Here is a 23,276-nt window from a genome sequence, read left to right on the forward strand (position 1 = left end):
CCTCATACTTCAACCGAAGTGAAAAATGCACTAATAAACAGGGGAAGACCTTCAGATAGTAGAATGGGTACTCTTACCGGATCAGTTGGACCAACTTGCCATACGGCAGTGCGTCTAAGGCTTTGGGATACTAGATCCCCAGTGGTGATGCCAAACTGGATGGTCTCCTATAGGCCGCAAACTCCAATTTTGCACGAGGTTGGGTAATGGTTGAAACAAAGGTTTCCAAAGCTTAACGGCCGCCAAACCAGTCCAAAAGTGAAGGTGGTTATCCGTGTTCCAGCATGAGGAAACAAAAGAAAAAGGGACTCCACATGGCGTAGGTCAACCAAGATAGGTTTATTGAAGGTAAAATGCCATATTAAAAAGGTGATCACAAAAAGTATAAAATGGCAATGTGGGAAGCGGGAGGTGCTGGTCCGACGCGTTTCGTCTAACAAGTCATTCACAGGGGCAAGTCTCCCCACTATTGGACACTTTACACTTCACTTGTGGACTTATTTTTGCCTTTCTTTATCATTACCTCACAACTTTTTAGAGTCCATTTAGTTGTATAATACATTTATTGTTTACCTATTTTTTGCACCCATCCCGCTCTCGTGATTGAGACGTTCTGGATACATACAGGTTTTTGTATTTTATTTATGTTTTCACTCATCTATTAATTTTTAGCGCTACACTTCTTTTTGTTTGCACTTCTGATTAGACTTGGTTTGTTTGTGTGTTAGCAGCTTTTTCATTCACGGTTTATTTGGGTTTAGCGCAGTATTTTCACCCTTTTTTCCACACATTACTTAGTTACTAAGCTGCTGAAAGAGCAAAAATGAAGAAAAATGGCGCTATATATATATATATATATATATATATATATATATATATATATATATATATATATAATTTTTTTTTTTTTCATAATATTTAATGTTGGTAATATGTTCAATGGCATTACTTATTTTTTTTTGTATTTTTAACCACTTCAGCCCTGGAAGATTTACATTCTCTCTCTCTCTCCCCCCCCCCCCCTTCATGACCAGGCACTGTTATTTTAACTGACAATTATGCGGTCTTGTGATGTTGTACCCAAACAAAACTTGATGTCCTTTTTGTGGTGGGAAAGTTTTGTTTTTTTTTTTTTTTGTTTTTTTTCCCAGGACTGCGACATTGCAGTGGACAGAACACCTAACTGAAACTTTTTCGGGGGCAAGTGACACTAATACAGTGATCAGTGCTAAAAATATGCACTGTTGCTGTACTGATGACACTGTCAGGTAAGGGGTTAACACCAGGGGCAATCAAAGGGTTAGGTGTGTGTCCCTAGGGCAGTGATGGTGAACCTTGGCACCCCAGATGTGTTGGGACTAAATTTCCCATGATGCTCATGCACTCTGCAGTGTAGGTGAGCATTATGGGAAATGTAGTTCTAAAACATCTGGGGTGCCAAGGTTCACCATCACTGCCCTAGGGGGTGCTTGCTAACTGTGTGGGGGATGGTCTGGGTGAAGACAGAGATCCGTGTTCCTGCTTAGCAGGAACAGAAGATCTGTGTCCCCCCTTGTCAGAACGGCGCTCTGCCTTGTTTACATAGGCAGATCGCTGTTCTGCCTCTCTGGGGAACGATTGCAGGTGGTCAGCAGACATCACGTCCACCGGACCCGTGGATTGGCTCCCCCTCTGTCCAATCAGCCCACGCGTCCCCAGGCACTACTGCACGAAGTGACGTACAGCTACGTCGTTTTGAGCAGCCGGGCCGCCTTGTTGCAGTAAATGTGCAGAAGGCGGTCCGGAAGTGGTTAAAGTTGCACTGCTGTTTGTCAAAAAGCAATATTTTTGTTTATGAAACTTGGTTTTCAATCCCTCATACCATAAATAAAAACTAATAGATTTTTGCTCCAGGAGTATATGAGTTTGGAAAGTCTAGAAAAATTTTTAAATAATCCATTACAATTTTCCTGAACCCATTAGATTTTAGTTGACTAAAATATGACTAAAACCAATTCAGATGACTAAAATTGCATTTTAGTAAAGACTAGGATTAAAACTAAATTGAAATTTTGAAGTCCAAATTAACACCGTGCAAAGGGACAGAGTGAAAGTTGAATAGAAAAAATAAAATGTTTGTTTTGGCATCTACAAGGGGGATGTATCCATGAATTGTTTTGTGGTCCTCCTGACCAGTTTTTTTTTATTTATTTATTTTTTTGCCTGTTTTACATATGAGCTAATTATATTACAGTATTTTGTGTTTAATGATATTAATTTTCTTTAAAGGTCAAACTATCAAATACTTCTGATAAGGTGCTGTCACATATCTCCTCCAAGTGCCTCTCTTTTTTGGTGCTATATCAACTAAAATATCAGGTATCTAATCTGCTCTCTGACATGTACTCTTTACCTGTACAGTGATGTTTTTTTATATTTATCCTTTTGTCTGTATTTGATCATATATTCTCTCATCTTTAGTAGTATGAAGCATTTATTTCTCATTTCCGAGGTTTAAAACTATGCCCATGGTGTAGTGGGTAGCACTTTTAGTAGTAAGAATGGTCGCTGGTTCGAATCCCAACCACAACACCACCTGCCTGGAGTTTCCATGTTCTCCCTGTGCCTGCATGGGTTTCCTCTGGGTACTCCGGTTTCCTCCCATACTTCAAAGACATGCTGCTAGGTTAATTGGATCCTGTCTAAATTGTCCCTAGTATGTGTATGTACAGTGGGGACGGAAAGTATTCCGACCCCCTTAAATTTTTCACTCTTTGTTATATTGCAGCCATTTGCTAAAATCATTTAAGTTCATTTTTTTTCCCTCATTAATGTACACACAGCACCCCATATTGACAGAAAAACACAGAATTGTTGACATTTTTGCAGATTTATTAAAAAAGAAAAACTGAAATATCACATGGTCCTAAGTATTCAGACCCTTTGCTGTGACACTCATATATTTAACTCAGGTGCTGTCCATTTCTTCTGATCATCCTTGAGATGGTTCTACACCTTCATTTGAGTCCAGCCGTGTTTGATTATACTGATTGGACTTTATTAGGAAAGCCACACACCTGTCTATATAAGACCTTACAGCTCACAGTGCATGTCAGAGCAAATGAGAATCATGAGGTCAAAGGAACTGCCTGAAGAGCTCAGACAGAATTGTGGCAAGGCACAGATCTGGCCAAGGTTGCAAAACAATTTCTACTGCACTGAAGGTTCCTAAGAACACAGTGGTTTCCATAATCCTTAAATGGAAGACGTTTGGGATGACCAGAACCCTTCCTAGAGCTGGCCGTCCGGCCAAACTGAGCTATCGGGGGAGAAGAGCCTTGGTGAGAGAGGTAAAGAAGAACCCAAAGATCACTGTGGCTGAGCTCCAGAGATGCAGTCGGGAGATGGGAGAAAGTTGTATAAAGTCAACCATCACTGCAGCCCTCCACCAGTCGGGGCTTTATGGCAGAGTGGCCCGACGGAAGCCTCTCCTCAGTGCAAGACACATGAAAGCCTGCGTGGAGTTTGCTAAAAAAACACCTGAAGGACTCCAAGATGGTGAGAAATAAGATTCTCTGGTCTGAGACCAAGATAGAACTTTTTGGCCTTAATTCTAAGCGGTATGTGTGGAGAAAACCAGGCACTGCTCATCACCTGTCCAATACAGTCCCAACAGTGAAGCATGGTGGTGGCAGCATCATGCTGTGGGGGTGTTTTTCAGCTGCAGGGACAGGATGACTGGTTGCAATTAAGGGAAAGATGAATGCAGCCAAGTACAGGGATATCCTGGACGAAAACCTTCTCCAGAGTGCTCAGTACCTCAGACTGGGCCGAAGGTTTACCTTCCAACAAGACAATGACCCTAAACACACAGCTAAAATAACGAAGGAGTGGCTTCACAACAACTCCGTGACTGTTCTTGAATGGCCCAGCCAGAGGCCTGACTTAAACCCAATGGAGCATCTCTAGAGAGACCTAAAAATGGCCGTCCACCAACGTTTACCATCCAACCTGACAGAACTGGAGAGGATCTGCAAGGAGGAATGGCAGAGGATCCCCAAATCCAGGTGTGAAAAACTTGTTGCATCTTTCCCAAAAAGACTCATGGCGGCTTTAGATCAAAAGGGGGCTTCTACTAAATACTGAGCAAAGGGTCTGAATACTTAGGACCATGTGATATTTCAGTTTTTTTCTTTTTTTAATCTGCAAAAATGTCAACAATTCTGTGTTTTTCTGCCAATATGGGGTGCTGTGTGTACATTTAATGAGGAAAAAAATGAACTTAAATGATTTTAGCAAATGGCTGCAATATAACAAAGAGTGAAAAATGTAAGGGGGTCTGAATACTTTCCGTCCCCACTGTATGAATGTGTGTTAGGGACCTTAGATTGTAAGCTCCTTTTTAAGATTGGGGACTGATGTGAATGTACAATATACAGTATATGTAAAAGCTCTGCGTAAATTGACGGCGCTATATAAGTACCTGAAATAAATAAAGCAATCGTAAGCGCCAATTTATTTATATTTTAACCATGCTATAGCCGAAGGACCATTACAGCTCTGCTCTTTCCGGAGGGGCGTCCATGGATGTCCCCCTGGTACCATGCCCCTTGCGTGCATCTGGCACACTCTGTGATCGCTGTGTCCAAAGGATCACAGATAGTGGAAAAGGGCTGATCACAATGTAAACAGAATTGCTGGTTATCGGCAGTCCTTTCCTCATGCGCTGTCACAGCGTGAGGAGAGCCGATACCCAGCAATCCTGACAGGGAACATGTACACAGATAATGAGGGCACTGACCATCAGTGCCTTGATTATCAGTGCAGCCCCATCAGTGCCCATTGGTGCCACCTCATCAGCGCGCATCAGTGAAGGAGAAAAATGTAATGTTTGCAAAATTTTATAACGAACTAAAAAAAAAAAAAAAAAAAAAATTTCCATATAATAATTTTTTTTATTTTATTTATTTTTTGCGAAACAAAAAAACAAAAAACTCAGTGGTGATTAAATACCACCAAAAGAGAGCTCTATTTGTCCCCCAAAAAATTATAAAAATGTCATATGGTTAATGTTGCATGATCGCCGCTCCAAAGTGCGACAGCACTGAAAGCTGAAAATCGGCCTGGTCACGAAGGGGGTATCGGTAAGCAAGTGGTTAAATAACAAACATGATGTTCTTGCCTGCTCTGTGTAATGGTTTTGCACAGAGCAGCACCGATCCTCCTCTTCTGGGGTCCCCCGTCAGTGCTCCTGGCTCCTCCTAGTCTTGGTGTGTTACCACCTGAAGCCACTTCCCGTTGTGGCACACCTGTGGGCTCAATCCCCAGGCAATGCTGCTTGTTTCTATAGCCACCCCCCCCCCCCCCCCCCACCTTCACTCTCTCCTAACGGGCTCTGACAGCAGGAAGAGCAAATGGCTCCTGCTGTTGTCTCTGAGCCAGTGAAAAGAGTGAGCAGCATCTCCGCTGCTCTCTGGTACAACGGCGGATCGAGATCAGGCTCAGGTAGGTAGTAATATTTAGGGGGGACTGGTGGGGCGGGGAGAAGCAAAACATGAGGGTTTTTTTCCCTTGCAGAGAATGCTTTTAAGGTGAAATGACCTTTTTAGACTTAACCACTGTAAGCATTGTAAATGTTAAGCACATGTTTTTTTTTTTTTTGTGTACATCTTTCTAGAATGAGGTAAATGCCCACTGGCTGCAGTTCTGTCTGTATACTCTTTGCCAGGATCCTGGATCACAAACATTCATCCCATGCCTGACATCTCTGGTATATGTTTGTAAAGGATTCCTGACAGATGAAAAGCTACAGAAGGCAGGTAAGAGGAATTACATGTAGATGTTTGCTAATATCAGTGATTTATGTAAATGCAAACCTGTCCTTCCCTTATCTGCCCCCCCCCCCCTTCTTTTTTTTTTTTTTTTTTTTTTTTCTTTTTTGTGCTTGGTAGATTGGGGGAAGTGTTTAGACCCTCTGCCATGTTATTGCTGGGGAGATTCACATCACTATTTGTCCTAGTGACCGTTGTCACCTAGACAGAAAATGAGGTGATGTCTCTCTGAGATGGGAATTTCCTTATTTCAGTCTCCTTTATCATACTCGATCAACAAAAAAGTTGTGGCTATACATACACCGAAAATTTTTGTTTTTCCATTACTGGTATCAAAAGCATTCTGTCCACTTTTTTTTTTTTTTTTATATATATGTAAAAACCTTCCTAGCCTGGTAATTTTCTCCCTTGCCTGTTTACTTTTAAAGGATAAGTTCACCTTTGGGAACATGTTACATCCGTTCTGAAGGTGGAACATGTAATATGTTTACCCCCCTGCAGCCGCTGCCTGTAGTGACAGCAAGTGGGGGATCTTGTCCCCCCGCTTGCTGTCACTAGTTAAGAAAAAGAAACTGCCATGTTGGGCCATGCCTGCCTGACCGCATCATTAATTTAGAGTTCTGTGAATGGCGAACTACAAGTAACAGCAGCCTTTGCGGCTATCTGCTTGCAGTTTCAATGAACTATCATGGCGCCTATTAAGCGCTCTGGTAGTTCATTCTCTTCCTGTCGGTGTATCTGCCTGCCCATGCAAGGTAGGAGCAAACAGATACACTGACGTCAGCAGGAGTCCTGCATGGCATCTGCGATCTGATAATTGCAGGTGCAATGCTTTCCAGACTACAAGTAAAAAAATAAATAAAAAGTGTGTTGTTGTTGTTGGTGGTTCTTTTTGCAGGGGGGGAATAAAAAAAATAAAAAAAAATGTGTATTTATTTATTTTTTTTTAAAGATGACCTCCTTTTTAGCCCACGTTCACATCGGGCCATTTTGACATGTCAAACTCCTACCTATTTCTCACAACGGCACCGTCCGAATCGGTGCAATGCTGACTTTGCAGTGCCGCACCGATTCCCAAAAGTTCCTGCAATACTTTTGGCAATTTCAATAGACATCCTGTGCATGAACCCGCACAGATGTCTCTGAAATGCGGGTTTGAAATCGTGGGAGTTCAGCTGAATGCCTTCAGTGTGAACCCAAGCTTAAAGTGAACCCAGCACCACTAGATATCACCTTCTGTGTCCCATCAGATTATATATATATATATATATATATATATATATATATATATATATATATATATATATATATATATATATATATATATATATATATATATATATATATATATATATATATATATATATATATATATATATATATATATATATATATATATATATATATATATATATATTTTTTTTTTCTTTATTAGAGGCCTTCACTTTGGGCGTAAGACCCACTCACCTTTGGCATTAACAATTGCCCACCTTGCTGGCTCCTTTTGCAATGAGAGTATCTTTCTATTTTGGGGTGGCTTTTCTGCCCAATAGAAGGGTGTGGAGGTGACGGTGAGTAGACCATCTCTTGATTGGAAGTGTTGAGCTTTATAATTTTATAGGCACCACTAGATGCCTAAACACAAACTTTTGACCCTCCACATCATCCTAATTCGTAACATCATATATGTACACAACAGGAGCCAACGTCTAAAAATGAATAATAATTCAAAAGAGGTGGGAGCTCTCCAGTGAGAGCAATATTGAAAAACTGAATTCACTAAACAGATTTGGCACAACCACCTCCTTAAAGGAAAAAAAAAATGAAATGGGTGTGTTCTATGGAAAAAGAATCAAATCACTGGGCTAAGTAGAATAAACATTTTATTGCATAGATCAAATAAAAACTTAGAACTTTTAAAATGGCACTAACACCCATCTACACACACCTAAAAACATACATCCACCTCACTCACATAAATGTAACTATGACTTATAACCCATACTGAACATGTATGTCCACATGACAATGTATTAAATGTGAACTATGTAAATGAATAAAGGGTACATAAGATGCTAAATCTGGTGATTCTATGAATGGTCAAAAATTGACCGGAATAGTAATACGTACTCTTATGTTTTCCAGACCGTCTACTGATGATCTTGGTTCCTCTTGAGAATGTCTTTGAACGACACTTTTCTACCGTCATCACTTTCCTGTCAAACCCCCTGTGCCAGCCACTTGCACTAGTTGAAGAGCCCAGCGGCCACCTCTCCCGTCTGCTGGATTTTATAGAAACCTTGGTTGCCTTAAGAACACAACTGAAATTAAATGTCTCCCTTTGCAAACAAGTTCTGTCGGCCTTCCTGCCTCAGACTTTGAACATCATTTCCTCTCCTGTTCCATACTTTATGAAGAAACAGGTTATACTGGTGCTAAAAAGATGCCTGCTCTGTAAAGCTGGGGAGGATTTCCTGCCTTCTCACCGCATTCTGTCAAACCAGCAAGATGCGATGTTGGACGAGGACATGGCTGCCCTGGCTGGGACACTGCTGGGTGCTGTGCAGGAGGGTTGGCTCCTGCAGGTCCCTGTTAGTGACAGATCAAGCAGCTTTGGAGGTGTTAATGATGGATCAGAGCGTGGTCCTGACCTAGTCATCCTGGGAGCCACCTGTCTGTCTGTTCTTAGAGCCCTGGAAATCCAGGTCCATAATGGAGAATCAGGTAATGCAATCAACCACAAAAATCATCCATGTACTGCCATATAGTTATTTTAGTGTAGTATAGGACATTTGATGTTAAATCTGAACTGCAGATATGGTCTTAATTGCATATTATCTGGGACTAATGTAAGTATGTACATCTCGCACCCGAGGGGTCGCCGGGGAAGCTGACAATCACTGTAGTAGTTGGCGCTGCTACGGTGATTGCTGCGACCTTTCGCATCCTGTGCTGAGTGGCTGCCCCACTGCACACTGCTGCCATTCACAGAACACCTTGTATTTGTTTCAGTGAATACAAGGCATACTCTGATTGGGTGAGGTGGAGATTGTGACATCACAGCTCCTCCTCTCCCCTTCATCCAATTAGGGAACACCTTGTATTCATTGCAAAAAAATTACAAGGTGTTCTGTGAATGGGGGCAGCCACTTGGCACAGGACCCAGAAGACTACAGTGATCACTTTAGTAGTGCCAACTACTACAGAGATTGTTAGCTTCCCAAATGGTCCTCAGGTATAAGATATACATTCTTTAAGTGGTGTCCTGGCCGAAATTATACTTTTTAAATAAAAATACCCCAATAATACACAAGCTTAATGTATTCTAGTAAAGTTGGTCTGTAAACTAAGGTCTGTTTTGTTAGCTTATACCAGTAGTTTATTTTATAAACTTACAGCAGGCCGTGGCCATCTTAAGTGTGGGCATCTGAAGCCAGACCGTATTTCTTCCTGCATCTCATCCTTGCAGATCTCGCACATGCTCAGTGCAGCACAAGCAGTGTAATAGGTTTCAGGTCAGGTTTCCATAGCAACAGCAGTGAGAGAGGAAGTTGCCGCCCCTTCCCAGAAGGCATTGCAAACAGGAAATGATGCGATGAGCCACGGCCAGGGAGGAGGAAGTGAAAAATGAATACAGCAGATATACAGTAGGTGCTGAGAAAAAAATGTAAAAATATCCAATTCGTTTACAGTGCACAGTTTAGTGAGGGATGCTGAAGAGTTGTAAAAGTGGGTGGAACTCCACTTTAAGTTGTGCCAAGCTGGACCAATGTAACTATACAATACAAATCATACCTGGAGTTCACCTAAAGGTTGGCTTCACACTGCCCCTGGGCTGGTCCCCCTGCAATTTGGGCAAAGTGCAGATAACCTGCGTTGTTCCTACGAGTTACCTGGGCTTTCCCATGCACTTCTCAGGAGGTCCTGCAGCTTTGGTGCGGTTTCAAAAAGCTGGAGAAGCATGCAGGAGTTTTGGTGCCCTTTCTGAAACCGCACCAAAACCACAGGACCTCCTGGGAAGTCTATGTAAAAGCGTAGCTAACCCGCAGTTTTCGTGCAAATGTGAAACCGCCCTTAAGCGTAATAGTTCTAATTTACTAGCTATTGTGCAGCAAAAGGAATTTTATTGGTGCTGTGATCTCCATGAACCATTTTCTGGTACAATAATTTTTATTGAAATAAGTATAATATCTTGACAAACGTTCACCCACGCTGGGGTGTAGTTCAGTGAGCATAACAATCAAATAACTTTAATAGGTATTGGCTGTCAAGTGGGCGACCTTTTGGGGCACCCCATAGGTTCGTATAAAGCACCAGAGCATAAGGGCCGACTAGCTAGAGCCCCAAGATGCAGGTGCACTGGATCACAGCAGAGGAAAATGCGTATACTGGTCCAATGAATACCCCTTTCACAAGTCAGGGTGATCTTTCATTAGAGAGGTACTAAGAAAAAAGGGTTTGAAATATAGCAACGGTGGTCACTAGCCAATAAGAGGTGTGGTACAAATCCGAGGATCCAGGGCCACCCTAGAACAAGAGGCCAAGGGCGGCCATAGGTATGGTCTCCATTGCAAAAGAAGGAGCGAGAGAAGAGACAAGGAAGTACAGACCAGAAAAGAGAAAGTAAAGGGGGGGAGGGGGGTTCTGCCGGAGGGAACAGTGACAAAACTTTTCTCAGGAGAGGCCCAGACTGCTCGGGTGCAAAGTAGGGAAGAGCATGGGTCCACCAAGGTGACCATACTTTAAGTAATTTAGAGTGAGAGTCATTTAAAATGCTCAACATTTTATCACTGATCATGAGATCATTTAGAGTTCTCTTCACCATAGCAAAGGGGACGGCGGGCCTACTTCCAAGCTCTGGCTATAACCTGTTTGGCCGCACGCAATAAACAAGGTAGTTGCCAATTTCTGTTGGTAAGAAAACAAGCCCTGAGTCGGGCTGTGTAACAAGGCAGATTTAGCATCTCTACGTATGGGTAGATGAAATGAGGAGTCCAAATGCCCTGGACCAAAACCCTATGAGATGAGGACAGGCCCACCAAATGTGTACAATATTGCCCCATTGGCCACATCCTCTAAAGCACCAGTCATTATAGGATGGGTTCATGCTCGCTAGCCGGGCCGGGACCCAGTACCACTGTAGAAGGACTTTGTATGCAGCTTCTAATGTAGCCGTGTTGAGGGAGCATTTAGCCACAGAGGACCAAGTCTTGTTCCAGTCCTCCGGATTCGCTAGAGGTCTAAGTCCTGTTCCCACCACAACTTATAAGAAGCGGCCCCCGGCAAGTCTATAGCGTTTAGAGAAGAGTAGATTTTCAAGATTGCTCCTGTGGCACCAGGGGAATGCAGGCAAAGGCGTGCGAAAAATGTTTTTTGGAAAGGATAAACGGAGTTGCGTCTCAGTGAAGAGACCCAGTGGCTTAGTTGAGCGTAGCGATAGAATTCCGACGAGGGCGCCTCATGGGTGTCCTGGAAGGAAGACCAGGAGGGAAGAATACGGGATGAGAGAAAATGTTGACCCTCTGTGAAACCATGGTTAGACCACCAAGAGTATGAGCTCAGTTGATTATGGCCTGGTAGGAACAAGGGGTTATTTAAAAATAGGGAGGAGTTGTAGAAAGGGGAAGATGAGGTTACACGAGTAGCGAACAGTGTCCCAAAGTTTAAGGCTATGACACATAAGCGGGCTGAGCGAGGGGGGCGTAGCTTGTGAGGTAACCACAGTGGAGCCGAAAGGGGAATAGGGGCGCTGTTGGAGTTCGAAGAGCCCCCACAACTGGATATCGGGTAGCATGGAGCAGGGTTAATCTGGAGGTCTGGGCAGCCTGACAGTGCTTGGCTAAATTGGGTACCCCTAGGCCTCCTCGCAGTCTCTGTAAAGGGTGGAAAATAATAAAGGACTTTGGGAATGATGGTCATCTTGACCGCGTAGATGCGGCTTATCCAGGACAAAGAGGGGAACCTTCAGGATTGCAGGGAACTTAAGGGACATAAGTGATCATAGCAAGGGATAGTAATTGGTGGTAAAAAGGAATGAATAACTAGGAGTCAAATTGACGCCAAGGTAGCGTGGGCCATTTTTTTTTTTTTTTTTTGGTTTTGTTTTCTGGATAAAAAATATATCTTTTTCGTAATTCTATCCATATAAAAAATTTCTCATAATGAATTTTCATGTCTTTAGGTTCAGTCATGGCCAAAAATTTTGGCACCCCTGCCTGCGTTTTTGTCAGATACTGCACCACTTCGCCCAGAAAATTGTTGCAAATACAAATGTTTATTTCTTTTGTTTGCATTGGTAGGACACAAAAAGCCAAATCTAACACATTCCACGCAAAACTCCAAAAATGGACTGGACAAAATGATTAGCATCTTCAAAATGTAGTAATATTTGGTAGCACAAAATATTGTGGACAAAGCTGAAATCAATGTCTTCCTGTAACCATTAATGAGTTTCTTGTACATCTCTACTGGAATTGTGGACCGCTCTTTTTCTTCTTTTGCCAACTGCTCCAGTTATCTGATTGGAAGGGTTCCTTTTCCCAACTCCTCTATTGAGATCCCCCCCCCCCCACCCACAGGTGCTCAATGAAATTTAGATCTAGACTCATTGCTGGCCAGTTTAGTACTCTCCAACGCTTTCGTCTTAAACTATTTCTGGGTGCTTTTTGATGCATGCTTTGGGTTGTTGTCCTGCTGTAAGACCCATGAGCTCTGACGGAGACCCAACTTTCTGACATTGGGCCCTACATTGCACCCCAGAATTCTTTGGTAGCCTTAAGATTTCATATTGCCATCCTGTGCCTGAAGCAGCAAAGCAACCCCCAAAACATCAGTGAACCTCCACCATGTGATTGTAAGATCTGTATTCTTTAAAGACCTAATTTCTTCTTCTGAAAACCCAGTTTTCTGACATTGGGCCCTACATTGCACCCCAGAATTCTTTGGTAGTCTTCAGAGTTCATTATGGCATGAATCGGGTCAAGACATCCCAGTGCCTGAAGCAGAAAAGCAACTCCAAAACATCAGTGAACCTCCACCATGTGTGACTGTAGGGAACGTATTCTTTAAATACCTCATTTCTTTTTCTGAAAACAGTAGAATGATGGGCTTTACCAAATATCTGTCATTTAGTTTAGTCTGTCCACAGCACATTCTCCCAAAAGGATTTTGACTTCCTCAGTTAAGTTTTGGAAAACTCTAATTTGGCCTTTTTGTTTGTCAGCAGTGGGGTCCTCCTGGGTCTCCAGCCATAGCGTCCCCTTTTCATTCAGATGGCAACATATAGTGCGAGCTGACAGTTGTACCGTCAGCTTGAATTTGTCTGGAAGTTGACCGAGGTTCTTTATCCACTATTCAAAACAATACTTTGTTGCAATCTTTAGTCTTTTTTTTTTTCTCTTTCATCCACGTCCAAGGGAGATTATAGATACAGTGCCATGGGCTGTAAACTTCTTGGCAATGGTGAGCACAGGAACATGAAGATATCTGGAGATGGACTTTTTTAACCTTCAGATTGTCCATGATTTTCCACAATTTTTGTTCTCTACTCCCTCAGTTTGTTGCTGCTCCTTTCTTTTCTCCATGCTCTGTGTGGCACGAAAAACTCACAACAGAAAGGTTGAGTCAATTTTGTACCATTTTTAACTGGTTGCCAGTGTGATTTCTATATTGTCAGCACCTGTTAATTGATACAGGTGAGTTTCATTACAAATTTTTTTTTTAGGATTGAGAAGGTGCCAATAATTTTGTGAGGAATGTGTCTTTTTGATTTGGCTTTTTGTCTCTCCACGTTTTTGTGTCACACCAATACAAACAAAAATAAATATTTCTTAGACATTTGTAATTGTAACAATTTTCTGGGTGAAGTGGTGCATTATCTGACAAATGCAGAGGTGCCAAGATTTTTGGTCACTGCTGTATAACCCTGAATGCTGTTTGTGGTTTTTAGATGGTACGTGTGTATGGTGTGTGTTTTTTTTTTTTTTTTTTTTTTTTTTTTTGTGTAGGTAGCATGTTTGTTATATGCCTAGTTTATATAAAGTAATTGTCTAAGCCATTGTCCTCGTTGGGCTTTAACGCCACATTTTATGGCCCTTTTTTTTTTTTTTTTTTTTTAAATGGTGGTTTTTGCCAAGCTGGCCCAAACAAACTGCTTACTGCATTAACAGGTGGGCTTGCCTGGCGCATGGTAATGTATGTAGCCTCCGCTACATGGCAATGGGATGAGAACTTCCTGTCCTGTTTCCAGAACAAAAATAGGATTTTTTAAAACAGCTTACCTGTAAAATCCTTTTCTTTCGAAGGACATCACGGGACACAGAGCCACAGTAATTACTGATGGGTTATATAGGTATCACTGGTGATTGGACACTGGCACACCCTATCAGGAAGTTCAACCCCCTATATAATCCCTCCCCCTTGCAGGGATACCTCAGTTTTGTAGCCAAGCAATATAGTGTATTAGAAGAGGGGCGGGACCTCTGTGTCCCGTGATGTCCTTCGAAAGAAAAGGATTTTACAGGTAAGCTGTTTTAAAAAAATCCTATTTTCTTTCTCGAACATCACGGGACACAGAGCCACAGTAATTACTGATGGGATGTCCCAGAGCAATGCTACCTGAGGGGGGGGGAACCACGACCAAGTAGGGTGCAATCAGACCTGAGGACCCTGTACCGCTGCCTGCAGCACACTACGCCCAAAGGCGATATCCTCATGCCTTCTCACATCCACCTGATAGAATCTGGTGAATGTATGGACTGAAGACCAGGTTGCGGCCTTGCAGATTTGAGCCATAGAGGCCCGGTGATGCACTGCCCAAGAAGCACCAATAGCCCTTGTGGAATGTGCCCTGATCTGAAACGGAGGAATCTTCTGTTTCAGACCGTAAGCTTGAATGATCAATTGTCGAATCCATTTAGAAATGGTAGCTTTTGACGCTGCCTGTCCTCTATTGGGACCCTCTGGCAGCACAAACAAAACATCCGTCTTGCGGATCTGAGTAGTTGCCCCTAGATAGGCCTTAACTGCTCTTACTACATCCAACGAATGTAGAGATCTCTCTTCCGGAGAACAGGGATCTGGAAAAAACTAAGATGAGGGCGTAGTACCACTCTATCCTTGTGTATAATCAAATAAGGCTCCTTACAGGAAAGAGCTGCTAATTCTGATACTCTTCTAGCAGAAGAGATGGCCACCAGAAAAATTAATTTCCTTGTCAACAAGACCAAAGGAATCTGACTTATTGGTTCAAAAGGCTGTTTCTGTAACACAGCCAGGACCAAATTCAAGTCCCAGGGGTTTAGGGGCGCTTTAACCGGAGGATTAAGACGCATCACCCCCTGCATAAAGTTTCGTACCAAAGAATGCGAAGCAAGTGGCCGCTGAAATAATACTGATAAAGCAGAAACCTGGCCCTTGATGGTACTCAAGGCCAGCTTCATCTCTAATCCCATCTGTAGAAAATCAAGGATTCTACCTATGACATATTTCCTGGGATGCCAACCTCTGGATTCACACCAGGTTATATAAGCCTTCCAGACTCTATGATAAATCATCCTGGAAGCTGGCTTCCTTGCATTAATCAAGGTAGATATGACAGGACCTGAGAGCCCACGACTCTTCAGAACGTGGGTCTCAATAGCCAAACCGTCAAATTTAGCGTTTGTAAGGCAGGATGGAACACTGGACCTTGAGATAACAGGTCTGGGCGTTCCGGTAGTGTCCACGGGGAACCTACCGTCATCCTTACTATTTCTGCATACCAAGTCCTTCTGGGCCAAGCGGGGGCCACCAGAAGTACCGACTTCCTTTCCTGCCTGATCCTGCGAAGGAGTCGTGGTAGTAGCAGAATAGGCGGGAATGCGTAAATCAGTGAGAACCGATGCCACGGAATCACCAACGCATCCGTCCCGCATGCAAGAGGATCTTTTGTCCTTGCCACAAATCTGTCTATCTTTTTGTTGAATCGGGATGCAAAGAGATCTACATCTGGAACCCCCCATCTTTGGCATATGGCCCAAAAGACGTCGGGATGCAGAGACCATTCCCCTGGAAGTAACTGCTGGCGACTTAGATAGTCCGCCTGCCAATTCTCTATTCCCGGGATGAAAACTGCCTATATGCATGGCACATGCATCTCTGCCCAGACTAAGATCTGGTTCACCTCTTTTTGAGCAGCTCGGCTCCGGGTGCCTCCCTGATGATTGACATAAGCCACTGCTGTGGCATTGTCGGACTGGATCCTGACCGGACATCCCTGTAGCCTGATAGTCCAGGCTTTTAGAGCTAGATGTATCGCCCGGATCTCCAGAATGTTGATGGGTAAGGTCCTCTCTGTCTTGGACCATACCCCTTGGACCGCAGCCTGTTCCAGAACTGCTCCCCAACCTGACAGACTGGCATCTGTTGTTACCACCGTCCAGGTAACCGGTAGAAAGGATTTCCCCTTCTGCAGGTTTTCGGGTATGAGCCACCAATTGAGGCTCTGATGCACCGCATGCGACAGGTGCATCGGAAAGTCTAATGCCTGAACCTTCTTGTTCCAGGTCGACAGAATACTGTGTTGCAGCATTCTTGAGTGAAACTGAGCATAGGGAACTGCTTCGAATGAAGACACCATCTTCCCTAGTAGCCTCATACAAAGGCGGACTGAGGGACCCTTCTTGGTCCTTACTGTCAGAATCAGCTCTCTCAAAGCAGTGATCTTTGCCTGGGGTAGAAATATTTTCTCCTGGCTTGTATCTATAATCAGACCTAAATACTCCAGTCTTCTTACTGGTTTTAGGAAAGACTTTTCTAGGTTAAAGATCCAACCCAGGTGTTCTAGATACCTGACCGTGGTCCTCAAGTTTCCATTCAAAGAGGCTACCGACCGGTCTATCAAGAGCAGGTCGTCTAGGTATGCTATGACAGCTATACCCTGAGCCCTTAATCTGGCCAGAGGAGGAGCCAAGATCTTTGTGAACACTCGAGGTGCAGTGGCTATCCCGAAAGGCAGAGCCACAAACTGGAAATGGCGCCCTCCTACCTCGAAGCGCAGAAACTTCTGATGAGCAGGAAAAATGGGCACATGCAGATATGCATCTCTGATGTCTATTGATGCCAGAAATTCTCCTCCCTGCAGGGTGGGAACTACTGTTCGAATTGATTCCATGCGGAAGGATTGAATCCTTAGGAATCGGTTCAGATCCCTTAAGTCCAAAATGGGCCTGACATCCCCATTTGGCTTTTGGACCGTAAAAAGGTTGGAATAGAAGCCCAATCCCTGGTCCTTTGCGGGAACTATCATAATGACCTCCTGCGACAAAAGTCGCTCTAACGCTAGAAGGGGCGACTGCTTCTTCTCTGGGTCTCTGGGAACATTTGATCTGAGGAACCGAGGAGAAGGGAATTCCTGAAACTCCAGCTTGTACCCTAAGGTTACCGTGGAGACTACCCATCTGTCCTGGAAGTCCTCGTGCCAGAGCTCTGAGAACTGTTGCAGTCTTCCCCCCACTCGAGTGAGCGGGGGCGCCCCCTCATGCAGAGGTCTTAGTGTTTTGCCTAGTAGGCTTCTTTCCCCAGGACTTCTTTTGTCCCTGGGGTTGACTCTTGTCTCTGGACCCCGATGGAGGCGGCCGTCGAGACTGCCTGGAGGCTGAAGCCCCCGGCGCTGGGGAAAGAGTCCGTTTGAAAGAGGGACGCTTACTCTTCTTCTTGACAGGTAAGAGTGCTTTTCCCACAAGAGATTCTCTTGATATAGTTATCCAAGTCCTCTCCAAACAACCTTGCACCACGAAATGGAAACCCAGCCAGTAGCTTCTTACATGGTGCTTCGGCTGACCAATTTTTCAACCATAGGATTCTACGTATATGCACCAACCCCAGTGAAAGACGGGAGGTTTGCACGATAGAATCTCTAATGGCGTCAACCACAAAGCATAAGGCCGCTGGAAGGTTAGCAAACCCCTGGGCCTGCTGTTCAGGTAATACTTTGATGACCTGCTTAACATGGTCTCTTAAGTATTGACAGACTCCAATCGCTGCTATTGCAGGTTGGGCCACTGATCCTGCTAAGGAGAAAACATCCTTCAATAGGGATTCCATCCTTTTATCTACAGGATCCCTGAGCATCTGAGCATTGTCTACAGGACAAGTCAGGCTATTATTTATTGAGGAAATGGCGGCATCAATAGCCGGAATTCCCCACATTTTAATAAACTTTTCTTCCATCGGATAAAGTGTTGAAAACTTTCTCGGCGGAAAAAAACGTTTGTCTGGGTGATCCCACTCAGAATAAATAAGCTTTTCAAGTAAAGTATGAACAGGAAAAGCATGTGCTGCTCGGAAAGGTTTCAGTGACCCCAAAGCAGAAGAGGATTCTTTAGCAGTTTCAGGTATGGGCAACTTAAATGTGGAGCGGACCAATCCAGTGAGGATCTGCACTAAGACTTTCTCCTCTTGGGAAGTCGCAGAGGATCCCTCTCCACCTGAATCCTCCGAAGAGGAATCATCCATCCCATCCCGATCCTCTGAAAGGGATTCATCTCCTTTATCCCAGAGCTCCTCTGTCTGAGGGTCTTGGGGAACAGAGGAAAGCCTAGTGCGTTTTCTTCCACTGAGTGAAGACGTAATCACGGCCATTAATCTTTCCTCTAGACCATTAATAGTTGAGGAAAAAACCTCTTGTGTAATATATACAGGGGCTGAAGTGCCAGAAGCAGGTGTAGCCCCTGACCCCGATGGCTCTCCCTGGCTAGCCGTCCCTGGCCCATCTTTAGGGGGGAGGGTGCTGCCGACAGGGGGCCCTCAGAACCTGAACGAGATCCCCTAGTGTCTCTGGTTCCTGGGGTGCTTGAACCTCTTCTACCCATAGTGCAAAGCAACAAGGTGTGAGGTATACAAATGAACACTGCCCGCTGAGCGATGTAGTCTGGCTAAAAGCCTTGCTACCCAATGCTCAGTCTGGTGTTACTTCAGTAAATGCTGCCTAGGAGAATGCCTGTGTCCCACCTTACATGCGACCGTCAGCTCTGTGTCTCTCAGAAGGCTGAGTGCACCTGTACAGAGTGCCTCTAATAGGCTGCAGCTGGCCTGAGTGGGAGTCTAAACACTCTGTGCTGACATCCCGCCCCCTCCTCTACCGCCCCCCCCCCCCCCCTCGAGTTTTGAAAAAAACGAGCGCTTCCCGCACTGCCGACTCTCCTGTCATGCTTGTGGAGAAAGGCTGGGGATGGGGGGGGAGGGAGGGAGACTGGTAACAAGATCTGCCTGAACGGCTATCTTCAGAGATGGTGGCCATTAGGCCACAGAGCCCGGGTGGTATAACCACTTTCTAGACCCCTATGGCCCCTCTCTAGCCTGGGGGGAACATTCAAACATGAGAAATCCCCCCCCCTTTCCACCTTACCTGCTTGCAGCCTGCTTTGAGATGCTGGGAATAATTAGCACTGAACACCTGAGACAGTCAGCATGTGTAGGTTTGTGCTCTTGGCAGCCCCCGGTGGTCACAATAGGCATAGCATGCATTTACCTTAAAGGAGAAAAGCCACTAGAACTCAAAAATTCTGTGGAATCTCCTCTTACCTTATCCAGCCGCAGGGTGCTGTTTACACAGACCCAATCTTCACCTCTCACGGTGGGCTCCGTTTGAAAAAACTGTCAGAGACTGGGGCCCCCATCAGTAGGGGGATCCAACAGTTCTGGGACCGTAAAGCACCTCGCCAGAAATTAGGAAGTTTAAAGCCATTTTCTGATCTGCGGGGTCCAGCTCTCTAAAAAGAGAAACATTACGGGTAAAACCTCGTTTCTTCGGACACGAGGCCCGGGTACCATTCAATTCGGCCATGAAAAGACACTTTGAATGGATCCGGTTCGCCTGGCTTGCCCCAGTATAGGATCTTAGGATATTCCCTTTGGAGCTCAGCACAGGACATCTTTACACGTCCATCACCTAAGACACTGGCGTAAAAACTGAGGTATCCCTGCAAGGGGGAGGGATTATATAGGGGGTTGAACTTCCTGATAGGGTGTGCCAGTGTCCAATCACCAGTGATACCTATATAACCCATCAGTAATTACTGTGGCTCTGTGTCCCGTGATGTTCGAGAAAGAAATTAGTTGGACTGAGCACTGCTCAGCCATTCACTGGAAGCTTTGTATTCTGTAAATTTAATGGAAAGCTCCCTCTGTTTGGCTGAGGTGGGTGGATGACGTTACTATCTCCACCTCAGTCAATCAGAGGGAGCTTTGCATTCTTTGATGGAATACAAAGCTTCCTGTGAATGACTGAGCAGGGCTCCGTCCAACTCCATTTTGTTCCGGGAACTGGACGGGAAGTTCTCATCCCACTGCCAGGATCACAGCCCTGTACACTCTATGTGGCCTTAGCTACATACAGTTTATACAGTGTGCCCACCACGTTCACTTATTGGCTCAGGAAAATGGGTTGAGCCAGCTTGGCCCAAACAAACACTATTTACATGTACATTAAGTAGTTGGGCTTTAACCACTTCCGGACCACATACCACATGTATACTGCGGCCCGACTGCGTGAATTCGCGTACCTGTTATTGATTTTGTGCACCAGGTATGCAGCGCTGCTGGAGAACAACTCCCGCTGTGATTTAGACACAGCAGGAGCCAATCAGCAGGTCCGGTGGCCGCGATGGCTGCCGGCCACCCGCGATAAATCACAGGAGGGGCAGAACGGTGGTCTGCCTATGTAAACAAGGCAGACTGCCTTTCTGTGAGGGAGGACAATTGAGATTTTGTGCTTCTGCTAAGCAATAGCAAAGATCTGTGGGGTATTTTTTTTTTTTTTTTTTTTACCCCAAGTCATAGAATTCCCCACACAGTTAGTAAGCACTCCCTAGGAGTACACTTAACCTTTGATCGCCCCTGATGTTAACCCCTTCCCTACCAGTGTCATTTATACAGTGACAGTTGGGTGTTTGTTTTTTGTAGCACTGATCACTGTATTGGTGTCACTGGTCCCCAAAAAGTGTCACTTAGTATCAGATTTATCCACCGCAATGTCGCAGTCCTGATTTTTAAATCGCATATCGCCGCCATTACTAGTGAAAACAATAAAACAAATTAAGCCCCGGAAGATTTTACCCCCTTCCTGACCAGAGCGTTTTTTGCGATTCGGCACTGCGTCGCTTTAACTGACAATTGCGCGGTTGTGCGATGTGGCTCCCAAACAAAATTGACGTCCTTTTTTTCCCACAAATAGAGCTTTCTTTTGGTGGTATTTCATCGCCTCTGCAATTTTTTTTATTTTTTGCGCTATAAACAAAATAAGAGCATCAATTTTGAAAAAAACGCATTATTTTTTACATTTTGCTATAATATCCCCCAAAAATATATAAAACATTTTTTTCCTCAGTTTAGGCCGATCGTATTCTTCTACATATTTTTGGTAAAAAAAAAAAAAAAATCGCAATAAGTGTTTATTGATTGGTTTGCGCAAAAGTTTTAGCGTTTACTAAATAGGGGATAGTTTTATGGCATTTTTATTATATATATATATATATATATATATATATATATATATATATATATATATATATATATATATATATATATATATATATATATATATATATATTTTATAAAATTATTTTTTTTTTTTTTACTAGTAATAGCGGCGATTACTCATTACTCTGATTAGTGACACTTGTCACTAGGCAGACTGGGGAGATGCTGTTTACATCAGCATCTCCCCGTTCGTCCTCTCCATGAGGCGATCGCGGGTATCCCCGCGGCAATCGAGTCCGCGGGACCCGCAACCCGACTCACGGAGCTCCCGGCCGGCGCACACGCAATGGCACGGCGGCGAATTCAAATGGACGTACAGGTACGCCCATTTGCCCAGCCGTGCCATTCTGCCGATGTACATCGGCGTGCACCAGTCGGGAACCGGTTAAGTCCATAAATCTATCCCATAGTTTGGTTTGCGCAAAAGTTATAGCGTTTACAATCAAGTGGGATTTTTATTTATTTATATTTTTACCAAAAGTATGTAGAAGAATACAAATTGGCCTAAATTGATTCTATTATTTTTTATTTTAAATTTTTTTTTTTTTTATTTTTTTTTTTTGCGCAAAAAATTACCATATATACTCTAGTATAAGCCGAGGCACCTAATTTTACCAAAAAAAACTGGGAAAACTTATTGACTCGAGTATAAGCCTAGGGTGAGAAATGCGCAGCTACTGTAAGTGGAAAAGAGGGTCAACAATGCCCATTTGCAGCCATAGGTCCCCTGAACTTCAAACTCGGTAGTTAAGGGTTCCTAGATGCCCCCTAGCTGCAGCCAAAATTTGGGGTCTCTGGACCCAAAGGATCCTGAAATGAGATTGCTGCAGATGGACACAGTTGACCGACTTTGGGGCCCCCTATCTCTGGGCCACTTGGTGCTAAGAACCCCAAATTTCGTGTGCAAACCCAGTGGAACTAGCACTAGAACATATCCAAAGCTGGGGTTCCTAGCACCAAGTGGCCCAGAGATACGGGGCCCCAAAGTCAGTTCGGAAAATGTAATTCTCTGCTGCAGAAAAGTGCTTGACTCGAGTATAAGCAGAGGGGGGCATTTTCAGCACAAAAAAAATGCTGAAAAACTCGGCTTATACTCGAGTATATATGGTAAAAACCGCAGAGGTGATCAAATGCCACCAAAAGAAAGCTCTATTTGTGGGGAAAAAAGGACATACATTTTATTTGGGTACAACGTCGCACGTCCGCGCAATTATCAGTAAAAGTAATGCAGTGCCGTATCGCAAAAAAATGGCCTGGTCCTTCCGGAGCTGAAATGGTTAAGGGCCAAGATAAACAGGTTTCCTGTGTAATTTTCTTCCCCCTGGTCCTTAGATGAACCTTTGCACACTTGTATAGTGCAGTAAGCTGGATGAACATCAGGTATGAAGAGGTTCATTTGGATGATGGGAGCTTAAAAGCCTCCCAAGTGTTATGAACGTTATCAATAAAAGTAAACGCGAGAGAAGTGAAATCTTCTCCTCAGTTCTTGTCCTTTGTTTGTATTGCTGTTTCCAAGTTCAAAATTCCTCCTGTCATACTGGAATTGGCTTTGAAATAATGCAAAGTAAAAGTAAAGACCATGATTGCTTAGAAATTAAATGGGTCGGTATAGGAATTCTGATATACAAAGGTAATACCAGGACACCAGCAGACCGAAAAACAACGATCGGTCAGATTGGAAATTTTGTCCACAATTTCACCAATATTATTCAAGGTTCGCAAGTTGTGTTACAATTATGGGCTACAACAAAATGGTGGCCGTCTACACACAGACACAGACTCCCTGTTGCATGAATGTGAATGTAATGGGTAATAGATGGCTTGTTCTCCACCTGTAGAGAACTCCTCAGATGCGTTTTACTCTTTGCGGCTGTCTTGCACCAGTCTTTTCACCTGTTGATCCCACTGACACAGGTTTGGTGGGCATTTTGTACTATTTTCATTGTT

At 43.9% G+C, this 23,276-nt stretch overlaps 1 protein-coding gene across 1 annotated transcript in view; it reads left to right on the top strand.

Annotated features, from left to right (window-relative positions):
- Window positions 1-23,276, top strand: part of LINS1 (lines homolog 1) — a 59,841-nt gene that overhangs the window by 23,158 nt on the left and 13,407 nt on the right. The window contains exons 4-6 of the mRNA XM_073618368.1: window positions 2,269-2,358; window positions 5,657-5,798; window positions 7,956-8,534. Of these exons, the coding sequence (XP_073474469.1) occupies window positions 2,269-2,358; window positions 5,657-5,798; window positions 7,956-8,534 (811 nt within the window). The remainder of the gene's footprint in view (window positions 1-2,268; window positions 2,359-5,656; window positions 5,799-7,955; window positions 8,535-23,276) is intronic.

This window comes from Aquarana catesbeiana, linkage group LG03 (genome assembly GCF_042186555.1).
Source record: "Aquarana catesbeiana isolate 2022-GZ linkage group LG03, ASM4218655v1, whole genome shotgun sequence".
Classification (NCBI taxonomy): domain Eukaryota; kingdom Metazoa; phylum Chordata; class Amphibia; order Anura; family Ranidae; genus Aquarana; species Aquarana catesbeiana.